Source organism: Amblyomma mixtum, chromosome 2 (genome assembly GCF_055824585.1).
Source record: "Amblyomma mixtum isolate Tamu chromosome 2, ASM5582458v1, whole genome shotgun sequence".
Lineage (NCBI taxonomy): Eukaryota > Metazoa > Arthropoda > Arachnida > Ixodida > Ixodidae > Amblyomma > Amblyomma mixtum.
In genome coordinates, this window is record NC_143013.1 from 114,227,297 (window position 1) to 114,240,754 (window position 13,458).

General features: G+C 49.2%; 1 protein-coding gene across 1 annotated transcript in view; it reads right to left on the reverse strand.

Moving 5' to 3' along the window:
- The window catches only part of LOC149360629 (sphingomyelin phosphodiesterase-like), a 125,092-nt gene that overhangs the window by 95,437 nt on the left and 16,197 nt on the right, over nt 1-13,458 (reverse strand). Inside the window, exon 2 of the mRNA XM_089572418.1 lies at nt 6,849-7,040. Coding sequence (XP_089428544.1) covers nt 6,849-7,040 — 192 coding nt within the window. The remainder of the gene's footprint in view (nt 1-6,848; nt 7,041-13,458) is intronic.

Genomic DNA, 13,458 nt, shown 5'->3' on the forward strand with positions numbered 1-13,458 from the left:
AAAGCGACACGCTTCCGTCTTGTGGCCATGGTTCCCGCAGCACTGGCATTGCTTTTGTGGCCTGAACTTCGGCTTTTCTCTCTCTGGTTTGCGCCGACGAGTTACATTGAGCACGTTAGCACCCAGAGCTTGTCCGGTTATGCCCCGTGAATCAAGTTCTGCGCTTTCTGCAGCTAGCGCGAGAGCCTCTGCTTCCTTTAGCGACAGGTCCTTTTTCGCCAGAAGTTGCTTTTGCAAACTTTTCGATCTGACGCCGCACACGATGCGGTCTCTGATCATTCTGTCTAGCATAGACGAAAAATTGCAGTTCTGTGCTATTTGTCGTACAGCAACAATGAATTCTTGCACGGATTCCTCTTCTTTCTGATAGCGGTTGAAGAACTTGAAACTTTCTGCTATCTCGTTCGGTGTAGGATCACAGTAGCTGCTCAAAGTGTCGACCACCTCATCGTAGCTCAGCGAACTTGCTTTTGCTGGCGCTACTTTACTGCATAAAACTTGAACTGTCTTTGTCCCAAGGGCGGCTACGAGCAAGGCCCTTTTCTTTGCGTCAACTGTGATTTCATTGGCTTCCAAGTACGCTTCAACTTTCACTAGGTAAGCTTGCCACTTATCTTTTTCATCATCGAAGTCCGGTAGCCTGTGACCCATGTGTGCCGCTGCCCTGGGCCCGATGTCCTGGTTCAGCCTCGTCGCCACTGTTGAGACGGCGTTGTCGGTGGACAAGCCGCTCCCGGTCGATGCATCAGACAGCGTAGCCAGGCCGGAGAATGACGCTTTATTCTCGGATCAAGGGATATTATATAGCCAGAGGGGCGAGGGAAAGAGGGGCGAGGGAGAGAGAGAAACGAATGAAAGATCGGTGTCGGCACGGGTTCAGTTGGTGGCTTATCGCTTCTGCTATCAGCAGAAGCTACCCCTTGTATGCAGGTACGTCCGTGAGGGTTGGCCCAACGCGTGTTCAACCGGTAACTCTGAGATGATGGCTTTCTACAAAAAGCGGCAGGAGTTATCTGTTCAGGATGGCCTCCTACTGTGGGGACATCGTGTAGTAATCCCCAAACAGGCACGCGCTAGATTGCTGATGATGCTGCACGAAGCCCATCAGGGCATCTGCACCATGAAGAAGGTAGCGCGGTCTAAATTTTGGTGGCCGGAGATTGACCTGGATATTTGCCGAATTGCCGCTCAATGCAGAAACTGTGTCCAGGCTTTACCAATGCCACCAGCTCGTGAGCCAGTGAACTGGCCAGCAACCGAAGAAAAGTGGTCCCGTCTGCACCTGGATTTTGCCGGACCTATCAGAGATAAAATGTTGCTAATCGTGGTAGATTCCCACAGTAAGTGGATCGAGGCAATTCCACTAGCGCGTGCAACGTCAAGTAGCACGGTAAACGCGCTGCGTACGCTCTTCAGCCAGTTCGGACTACCGCGCACTGTAGTAACTGATAATGGCACGCCCTTTACGGGGTCGGATTTCGCCACATTCATGGAAAGAAACGGCATTGCCCACATTCGGACACCGCCCTACCATCCTCAGAGCAATGGACTCGCAGAACGTGCAGTCAGGACGGTGAAGGACGGACTAAAGAAGATGCCGGGCGTGGATCTCTCAACCGCACTCGCGCGAGTTTTGTGTCGTTACAGGAATGCCCCGCGGCAGTCGGGCCTTTCACCTTCAGAAACACTGTTAGGTTATCGACTACGCACTCGACTTGACATGTGTTTTCCTCCCAGGAACAAAGCTGCGCAGCTGAGCAGGGAAGCTAAGAGAACTTCGGACGACGCCAGCTGGAGTTTCGCTCCGGGGGACCCAGTACTAGTCCGTAACTATGGAGTGGGTGACAAGTGGACACCCGGAAAGGTGAAGTCAACAACAGGCGCTCGACTAGTTACTGTCAAGACGGAAGATGAGGTGGTGGTTCGTCGTCATGGAGATCAAGTCCGCAAACGCTACGACGAGGGCTCCACACACACAGGGACAAACAGTCAAGCAGCAGCACCATCGGGACATCCGCTGGCTGAACACAACGCACCCACGTCAGCACCCGTTGACCCTGCACCCCAGGAGACGACGCTGCGCCGGTCAGCCCGGGTGAAGAAACCAGTGGATCGCTATGGCTATTAGGAGGAACGGATGCTGCTGATAGCAGAAGCGATAAGCCACCAACTGAACCCGTGCCGACACCGATCTTTCATTCGTTTCTCACTCTCCCTCGCCCCTCTTTCCCTCGCCCCTCTGGCTATATAATATCCCTTGATCCGAGAATAAAGCGTCATTCTCCGGCCTGGCTACGCTGTCTGATGCATCGACCGGGAGCGGCTTGTCCACCGACAACGCCGTCTCAACAGGCGCCATCCGTCGGGACGGGCAGGGCCCACTCGCTCGGATCGAGGACTCATTCACCGGGACGAGGTACTGGGAATTACTCACTGACCACCTGAATCCGTACATCCTATACGGGCCGTTCCAGGATGGCTGCTACCTGTTCTAGCGCGACCACAGCCCCGTGCACAAAGCACGCGCTGTGAGCGCCCTTCTGGAGCGCTACACCGTGCCTCAGGCAGTGGCGTAGCCAGAAATATTTTTGGGGTGTGTTACACGCCGCTGCTAAAATTAAAATAAAAAGTGTTTCTGGGCCCGAACAATATGTCAGTCATTCTTCTGCAGTAATAAAGCCGAAGGGTTAGTTGCTTCGTTCAGTGTAATATCTGCATAATACAAGTGCACACAGGACCTTGAGGACTTGATCCGTAAAGCATATTTATGTTTTCACAAAACGAAACAGTCGTATGAAAAATCACGGATATGTACAGTATTTTCACACAGTTTATAATAAAAAAGCTTCTGCTCTAAAACGAAGTCAGCAACTACGAATGAAACCTTCCCTATGCATGGGAGGCGGCGCCCGGAGACGCTTTAAAAAATACACTTTTTATTTTCCCGCTAGTTTATGATCATTCGAGGACAATGCAAAGGATGGAAAAATAGGCTGACGTGAAAAGGTAGGTTTTATTGGGGTGAACTGTGCGTACAATTAAAAAGAGTACCATATACGTCTTGCGATGGCGAAGATTGACTGTTTTCTACACGAACTTCTGCTTCCTATTAGAACAGGAACTATGGTGTCAACAATCCATGCTCTTCTTATATTAGTTTTTACATTTCAATATATAGACGCGGTGTGAATAGTACGGGCGAAAATAAGGCCAAAAGGATAGGGGAGAGGGTAATGCAGCGGTCAGAAAATTTCAGGGGGGTGCTCTGACACCGAAGCACCGCTATTGGCTACGCGCTTGGCCTCAGGAGCCGTGGCAGCATAACGGGGTTGATCTCAGCCCGATCGAAAACATCTGGGGATTGCTGAAAAAGACGCTTGCCTCACGACTTCTTTCCGGTGGCACAGCGGATCAGCTGTGGCATGCACCGAAAGAAGAGTGGGAAGTGCTGCGCGGGTGTCCCGAGCTACACTTATAAATGGTCTATAGACAGTCTGTAGACTTCTTATCGACTCTATTGACTTCCTATAGATATCGCTTTGTGTCTATTCATATTCTTTAATTTTTCTATAGACAAAAGTCTACTAAAAGTGCATGGCAATAAATCTATAAATTGTCTATAGATTGTCTATGGTATTTTTAGTGCCTATAGGCTTTGTCTATAAACAGTCTATAGACTTTGTAGAGAGAAGTCTATAGAGACTCTATAGACTGTCTAAAACTTTTTATTGTAAGGGATAGTGACCGCGCTCAATCACTCGATGCCAAGGCGAGTCGACCAAGTCGTCGCGGTCCACGGGAAATTTTCATCATACTGAGGAACCTTTAATGGCACTGAATGTCATTGCTATCTGCTTCCGTGATTTAACTTTCAGGAATCTCTGTAATCTTTCGCGATTCGCCTTCCCAATCATCTCTTATTGGCGGTACGCCTGCAATAAAAATTCATTACCGACTAAGAACATCGTAGCCAATTAAGGAAGTTTTCAGTGGATTGCGATTAATATTAAATCCACTGCCGGAGGCAATGTTGGAAAAGCACTTTCGACAGAGAAGCAGCGCCCGCAGCAAACCTCGGCGCCTCTGTAACTTATCGCTCCGGCGTGAAAAAGCGCACGTCACGGTAGCCACCGTTGCGCTGCCTTGCCAAAAATCAAGAAGTAGTGGAAGCAGGCGACAGGCACCAATATACAACACGAGGTGAACATGAATCGGCAACAAAAAAACAGCGATGCGATTTGATGCCCTGCGGCCGTAAGCTACTTTGGGACAGCGCCATGTGCTCAATTAACGGTGGGGCACGATTCCCTTCGCCGGGCACTCCAGGAACAGAGGGACCGAACGCCGCACTAGAAGTTTATCAAGCGTACGTTCGATAAATTTCTAGTGCGGCGTTCGGTCCCTCTGCTCCTGGCGTGCCCGGTGAAGGGAATCGTGCCTCGTAACACACTTGCCATAATAAAGCTTTTCTCTCTCCCTCAAGCGTAACGACATGTACCGGGAGTCACTTTTAGCACTTGATCTCACACTCTCCCCCTCCCCTCTATCCCCTGCTCTCTGCGCACGCTCTGCGTTGCTATGGCGACGGAGGCTCGCGTCGTCTTCTCACGGCGTCGCGACCACCGCGGCCCCCAAGGCGTTCGCGGTGCCAGCGTGCGCTGCAAGTTCAAGTCAAATGCTTGAGCATTCTATCTGAGCAATGTCAGAGGAGAAGGCTGCGAGAGTGCAGTGGAGTCGTCTGCTTCCCATGGCGCCGTTGCCTGCGTCCAAGTCCGAGAATTCGCGCCGAATTTCTCTGGCGTTACGGCTAAAGAGCTGCAAGGTATGTACGCGACGAGCACTATGCTTCGCCATGACAGGCGTCGTGTCAACGGCATATGAAAAATAAATTCTTTACACTTGCTGGATTTAAAGAACCAAGGAAACATTTAGACAGGATATGCACCACCTCGAGAGGCGTTTGTGCACCTTGAACGAGACCTCGCCTCCCTTATCATAACTTTCTGGACTGAGCAAGGTTCGTGGATGTTAGTTATCCCTGCTGCATGTCTCGACATATTGGGTTTGCATAGTCGAGTTAGCTTCTAAAGCACACGCTAAAGTAAGGATATGGCGTGCACCGCGAATGAGTTTGAGGTGTATGGTGACTGTGGAGCAATGTTACTATCGCGATGAAAAGAAATGCCAAAACGGAGCGCGGGGCTTTCGACAATCGCCACAATTTCTATCCGCTAGTTCGAGATTGTGCGCCTCCCAGAGCACGGATGCAGTATTCGTGCGTGCACAGTGGGCGCCCAGTTCCTGCGGCATCATTGCTACAAGGAGGTAGACGATGTCGCCACCGCACAGCACACCAGCTTCCTCCTAGCGCCGTTGCGGTCACCCTGGAAGACGTCCGGGCGGTGATAAGCGATCACCTGCGTTAAAAACGCCCGGACGCACGCATCGTGCAAGGAGAACGCATCTGCCTTGTCGGTGCATGCTCTACAGCGTCCCGTCTCCAGCGCGCGATGATCCTTCTAATGCGCGTCGGCTGCATGTAAACCGGGGAAAGACGGGCGTCAGAGGCTTTCGGTCGGCAAGGCGTTCATGTGATTGCGGTGCAGTCGAGACATTGGCAGGACTTCCTGCTCATGCGCTCTGTCGCTTTTGCAGAGCAGCATCGCAAGATGCTCGCGGCACACAGGGCGCTGGGCGTCATCGCGGACAGTTTCTAGGCGCCCCTGTAGCCGTGCGGCAGTGTGCTCACCCGTGAGCCTGTCTGCCTCTGTGTTGTTAACCTCTGTGCATTCATCAAGCAGGCAGGCTTTACTTTCCGCTTGCTCGTCGCCGGGTAGCGAGCGCGCGACGTGAACGCTCTGTTTGTGGTACTTCGGACGAAGCCGGGCGTCCCACCTCGGTTGCTCGTACAGTGTGCTACACAGGTGACGGTTTAGCGACGCTACGATAGCGCGGCTTTGTAGTGCTAGAGGTCAGCGGCGAAGTTTTGCCCTTCGGAAGTGAATGCAAACGAAAGCAAATACGAACAATACAAAAGCGCGTGCTGAGGCGCCAAGAGGGGAGGACTCTGCGCAAACATTCGTCACTGCTTCTGCAAAGCCATCCATGCGATCCGCCAACGCTCACCAACTAGGTGCCTATTGAATTAACGCCGTCGGGGAGTGGTGGTGAAAGCATTTATTTAGAAGGGTCAGGAGGTATGTTATCAGCCCGTAAGGGACCGATCCTTACAAACACTAGGTGCAGATTCCTAGTTTGGGACTCCAGTGGCGGTGGCCCCGCCCGGAAGCGCCCGACTAAGGTTTGTTGGGCCTGTAAATCGTGGCAGCCGAGCAGGGTCACCTCCCAGTCCTCCCGGGTTGGATTGGGGATGGGGGGAATGGCCGGGTTGGAAGCAGACGACTCCACTCTGAGAGCAGTCTCCTGTGACGTTGCTTAAGTAGATTGCTCAAACACTTGATTCAAGCAGCGCACACTAGCACCGCGAGATGCTTTGGGTTCCGCGACGCCGTCAGAAGCAAACGACGCGCATCGCCGTCGCCTTAGCAACGTAGAGCATGCGCCGAGAGCAGTGGGGGTGAGATCAAGGGCTAAAAGTGTCTCCCACATCTAACAAGCACCCACGCGAGAGTGAGGGTGAAGTTTAGCATCACTCGGGGCACTCGCGGCGTCAGCGCGCAGAGCCAGATAGCAGCGCCGCGGTGCGACCCCGCAGCCGCACCGGCTGCCTGAGCCGTGGTCCGTTAACTTCTTTGGCTGGTAGCACGTAGTAAAGGAGTATCGTGCAGCCACGGTTAGAGCCAACGATGTTGTCTCTTGCGCAAGGCTGGAGCGTTCCGCCCCCTTACCTTGAACTGATCGACGAGGCCTCTGCAGACGCGCGGCGTTTCGATGTTGAGCCTCTCGCAGGCGCCATGGAGGAATGCGGCCATCTCAGGCTCAGGCATGCCCCAGTTCAGGTACGTGCGCAGCATAGTAGTCGTCGCCGTACAAGCGCTGCAGTACGGCACCGTGATGATGGACGTCAGGAACGAGAGGTCCTGCAGTTCGTTTTCCAATTCTTTACTGTTCGCTCGTCCACGTGACCATTAACGCACACAATAGCCTGTCTGTGGGATTGAATACATATCCCCACGTGCCGCTCCGCGAGAATCAGTGGCCCGTCTGCCGCTGTACCTGCATCGGCCAGATCCTTAAATCTGCGTAGTAAGCCAGGCAATGCCATCAGTACTCGTCCTAAGAGTATGTATCTACGGATGAGAAAACCATTGAAGATTAAAGCTGAATTAGAGGAACTAAAGCGTGATTTTGATGTCATTAGTTTCACGGAAACTTGGTATAGCTCTGATGTGGAAGTTGTGCAGTTTCCATGCTCCAATCACATTTCTATGTTCCGGGAAGGTAAGCGCGGAGGCGGTATATCTCTATATGTACACGAACATTTGCACTCTGACCTTCTTACAGACTCATGTGTTGTAAACGAAAACCTTGAAGTTGTTAGCTTACTGCATCGCGACATTGCTTTACTTTTAGTATACTGCCCCCTCATGGTAATCGTGATGCATTCCTTGATTTTTCTGATAGTTTCCTTAATTTAGCTAATCAAAACAGGTGGCATTTCGTTATATTTGGTGATATGAACGTTGATTTGCTAACAAAAAACCAGATGCAGAGTAAACTATTTGAACTGATGTTCTTACATGGTTGCCAAAATGTTATCGACCTACCTACCAGAATGAGCCAGCAGACAGAAACACTCATTGATCACTGTTTTACAAATTTGTCCCCGCATACAGTTACCCCAGTTATCTTTTCATCAACCATAAGTGATCATGTGCCATTTTTTGGCCTATTTTCAAATAGGCAACCCTCTGCTAAACATAATAACAAGCGACGAACAGTGAATGATGATACAGTTGCCTATTTTTGTTCACTTATGGCTGAAACTTCTTGGGCAAAAGTATATCTGGAAAAAGATCCGTCCGTAGAGTACGCGATATATTTTTAGAAAAGGTACAACACAATTACAACATCGCATTTCTCACGGTTGCCGTTCATAAGCAAAAAAAGCTAAGAAAGAATGGATTACGCCGGTTCTTCTCAGGCGCATTCGATATAAAAACTCGTTATTTGCTGATTTCTCAGAAACAAGAGACAACCGATTACGAAGAATTTAAGAAATTTAGAAACAAATTGAATATGCATCTAAAAAATGCCAAAACTGCCTATTATGAAAACAAACTTGCTTCAATAGTGGACAGACCTAAACAAGTTTGGAACGTTGTAAATGGCATAATATCCAGCGGGAAACCTCGTCTTACTTCGAGCTACTGATTGATGGAACTTCTTGCTCTGGTGTAACACTTGCTAATACATTTATGAACATTTTCTTAATGCAGGCGCTTGTCATCTCACAGCAGACGCCTGTCGGCCATCACCTGTAGAGGTTTATATGAAAACTAATGGCTGTGAGTCTTTATTTCTGACGTCTGAAGAAGTCGTAGTTATCGTTAATTCCTTTAAGAATAAATGTTGACCAGGTGATGAGGATATAAGTACGGGACCAGTAAAAGCCGCTATCAGAAGCATTAGACCACCTTTAACGCATATATGGAACAGAATGCTCCTGACTGGCATCTTCCCTGATAAGATGAAATCAGCACGAGTTACAGTAATCTACAAGGGAGGTGACAAAAATGATATGAACAACTATCGCCCTATCTCGACACCGCCACTGTTTTCTAAAATCGCAGAACGTGTGAAACATAAAAGATTACAAAACTTCCTAGATAAAAAAAAATAATATGCAAAGAACAGTATGGATTCCAGGCTGGTAAATCCACGCAGACTGCTCTACTGAGCATAAAAGATCGCCTTCTTTCTGTTTTTGAACAAAACCTTTTCACCATTAGAATATTTCGAGACTTTCGCAAAGCTTTTGATTCAATTAAACAAGATATCTTATTACTAAAACTAGAAAAAATATGGAATTTGCGGTATTGCGCACAAATTGTTGTAAAGCTTTCTTACAGGACGGAGGCAGTGTACATGGCTGCCTAAATCCGACACCGGTATAACAAAATTCGGTGTGCCACAAGGCTCTATCCTCGGCCCTCCACTTTTCATTTTATATATTAATGATATTGTAAATACACACTCAACTTCAAATATGGTCCTCTACGCCGATGACACCGATGTCTTCTTTTCTGGTCCCAGCCTTAGCTTGCTTGAATATCGATCCAATACCTGGCTCAATGAACTGCGGACGTGGCTTGATGCCAATAAGCTTGAACTAAACATAAAAAAACTAAATATATGCTTTTCCGCGCTAAAAATAAGCCTCTTGATCATAAATATCCCACTATATTTTAATAACACAGAAATTGAGCAGGTGAATTCTTATAAGTTTCTGGGAGTTTATTTCCGCAGTGACTTAGGCTCGATCGACCACGTCAACAGTCTGCGGATACGAATATCAAGATCAGTTGGGTTAATTCAGCGACTTCGTTATCTTCTTCCGTCTCATGCAAAAAAAAAAAACAGTTATATTTTTCTCCTATTCATACTCATATTGTATATAGTCTCTTAGTGTGGGGAACATGTAATAAAACTGACTCGGATAGGTTGTTCTCTTTACAAAAAAGAGCCTTGCGCATTTGGATAGATATCCTGTTAGTACTAATGGCATGTTTACCTCTTGTAAGGTGTTACCGTTTTTTCTATGCTACACGCACTACTTAGCACACCTAATCTACCAAAAAATATACGTGACTTTGAATCTTTCTCTCATTCTTATTTGAATAGAGAAATCACACAGAACTTGCGCGCAATTTCTGATTGATTCTGGGCCTCGCACTAATTTCGGCACCCAGACTACAGATCACCAAATAACAGTTTTATGCAACACATATCCAACATGAATTCTTGTGCCCACGAAAGTGTCACCATGCACCAATTCAAGAAGAAAATGAGCCATCTTTTAAACACCCCCGTGTGAAATTTTGTTATGCATACCGGCTGCATTCATTGTTACTCCTGCTGCTGAGTACTGTTGATTTTGTTCTGTGCCAATGTGTTTTTCTTTACTACGCCACTCACTCTCACTCGTTATTGATTATTATTTATTATTATTGAGTATTATCTTCTGCTTGACCAGTGCTTGCGTAGTTGCTTATGTTGAATTCCTGTCCCACTGTGTTTGATGTACCACTGTTCACTGATATGTTACTCTGTGCCATCTGTACCGACGTGTAATGCGGGTGTTAGGCCTCGTCAGGAAATATCTTAGTCTCCTTTAGCCTCTCCCCGCGGAAACCATGTATTGCTGTCCGGAATAAATAAATAAAATAAAAAAAATAAAAATAAATTCTGCACTCCAAAACAAGCACACTGAGTGGGTGCGCTCTGCGACTGATGAATGGACGCGTGTTTTTAAACTGAACATTTACTTGTTAGAACGACTGTTTATTTGACAAGGAATCTTCTACGAAAGATGTATAGAAAATAGTCGCAAAACTACGGTGGCGCAGTTTGCATGGTTTTGTCGTGCATTTCCTCTTTTCACGCACATGGGCCCGTTCGTTATACTATAGCCACGCGCGTTTGGGCGATGGTTTGGTTTTATGGGGTTTAACGTCCCAAAGCGGATCAGGCTTTGAGAGACCTGGTAGACCACTGGAGGGCTCCAGGTAATTTAAACCACCTGGGGTTCTCTGACGCAGGACTCTAGCATGTCGTGTCCATCGAAATGCAACCGCCGCGTCAAGTGTACGTGGAAGAATTTCGGTAAACAGATTTACTGACGGGTCTCAGGTTAATCAAAACACCAAAAATGCCAGAGGTGGAAGAGAGGATGTGGCCTGTAGACAAAATTTTAATGCGATGTACACTAGGCAGCGAATTTTTTTACGGGCCAGGCTTGTTACGAAAACCGTAAATTGTCCAAACTCCACAAGATGTACCCTGAAAAAAAAAACCTGTAGCCAGTCCTTAGGGCGGAAGTCAACAGCGCGGCTGTCATTTTTGGCCTCTGTCCTGGCTAAACGCAAACAGCGTTTTTCAGCGATACGTGGGGCCCGTACACTTTTCACGCCGGGTGTACATGGCAAGGGAAAAAGAAAACACAGTCAGGAAGACATTTTTGTTTTCACACACATTACAATTTCATGATCTAACGCAGGCGACGGGTTTCACTGGGGGTGTTGTAGCGAAAGCTACATTGGCCACGAACTTGCGATTTCGCTGTGGCGGTGCTCCGAGGAGGCACAGAGACCGACCTTGAGCCGTTGCCTAGCAACCGCCGCAGCTGGCGGACGCCGCGCCATCTGGGATGACGTCACACCACACGCCTCGCCGAGGAGCCGCCGCCGCTGAGCTAAGCCACTGCCATTTTAGAGCACAGCTCTTAAGGCCCATCTCCATGGGCCCATCCGAGGCGCACGAGCGCAGCGCCTACGCGCACCAGCGTACGCCGGAGCCGGTCAGCGCATGCGCGAGGCGCAGACGCGAGCTGGCGCTTGTCAAATACGTGTCCACGTCAGATATTCGCGACGCGCTCGCGCCGGAAGTGCCTCACTGGTTTGCGGTCGGTGTAACCAATCAGAGAGCGCAGTTCTCTCGGCATCCGGTACGGCCCTTCGCGCCGTTTTCTTCGCTGAGCTGAGTGCGAGTACCAGCGATAGGAGGCGACAGGCCATCGAGTTGCGTGTTTTCCGACGCTTGTCGCGGCGCGGCGCTGGGCGCCTAGGCGTTGCGCTTGTGCGCCTCGGATGGGTTCATGAAGATGGGTCTTTAGGCACCCATTTGTGCGTTTCGGGGCGTCGCCGTCGCCGTTTAAGCTGCGAATGCTGTGTGGCTGGAGTTCGGAAAGGAGAGGGTACAAGCGCAACCTCCTCCACTCCTTAGGAGGCGGCGCGCCAGTGGGGGGTGCAGCTGTGCATAGGAACCGTGACGTCACACCGTAGCGGTAGAACGAACGCGCGCGCATCGTCGGTGGCAGGTAGGCCGCCGCTGCTCCGCCAGACGTCTCGTTGCAGTCCAGTGAGTGAAACGCATGGCTCCGAAGCGGCCCAGTGATTCCACGCGAGGCGGTTTGGGGAAGCGGTAGTGGGTTGACCACCAGGTTTTCGCCATGCACACTTTAGAATTTGCAAATTGTCTTCGGTATTTTTTGAGGAAGGAAATGCGCGGCATCTGTCTCCCACAGCTGCGAAACCAATAGAGCTGTGGCTTGGAAAGCAGAGGGCAAAATTTGTAAATTGGTTTTTGAGGAAAGGAAATGTGCAGTATCTATCTCACACGTCTCGTTGGACACCTGAACTAGAGGGAAGGCGCATAACTGCCCTCTTAGAACAATGTACACCTCAATCGTAGTTTAAGCTGCGTGGCGGTAGGGATAGATGTGCGCGGCATGCTTTGCCATTGACAACGTTGCTCCAGAAACGCTGCCACCTGCCAGGGTGGCAGGGTGGGTGGGGACTGGGGGGGCGGGTGGGGGAGGTGGGTGTGGACATGTAGATGTAAAGACAAGCGAGAATTTCTTAGCACCTATGCGGGAGATCATCCCGTTTCTCTCGCTCGTAACGGCTTCCACAGCTGTGACAACCTCGCGAAATACTTTCGCAGACTCGTCTTTGAGAACCAGCCATTGGTGCAGCAAGTCGAGCATATATCCATCTATTTCTCCGTCCACAAAGCTTCCTTTATGACAATCAAGAACTGTTAGGGGAGTGTTTGTTGAAGAAGCAATATGTGTGAAAAGTAAGAACTTGTCTGTAATTGTATATACATGTCTTCCTCGAATTCTTCGCCTCAGTTTATCGAAAACCTTACAAAAATGATGAGCTGCGCTCAAATTTCGCATTAGGCAGTGACGTAATCGTCAGCGAGTTCCTTTTCTTTATTTTTTACCCGTGATTTGCTCCACGGGAAATCGCGGTCTAAACGGCAAGTGCTTCGCCATCGGTGTTATATCATTACATGGCACTCCGGCATGTTACGTAAGCGGGTCAGGGCCGCGAAGGTCATTAGCAGCCAGGAGTGGGAGCTCCTGACAACGTGCCCTTTCTGACAACGTGATCAATAAGGGGCTTGGAAGTGTTTCGTACTCCTGAGGTGAGCGATACAGTATCGCATACGAGTTATTCTGCTCACGTGCCGTCGTCTGGCGAAATGTTTGAATGTTTTCTTGACTATACCTCTGATAGACAGCTCTTGCAGCTATGTTGATTGCGGATGCTCCTGCATAATGCTTCCTTAAATTCTGTTCCTGGCGAGAGCATGTGGACTTTCAAGGCTAGGTGAAGAACCGCTGCGCACAGTGTTTGCGGCATGACGAGAGGCTAGAGAAGTTTCCGCACTTCTATAATGCTCGTGAAACCGCTCCTTGAGGCACATTCTTGCCTAATAGGGATGATCTTTACCTCAGGCCAATTGTCCATACTTATAAGAAATGCCACG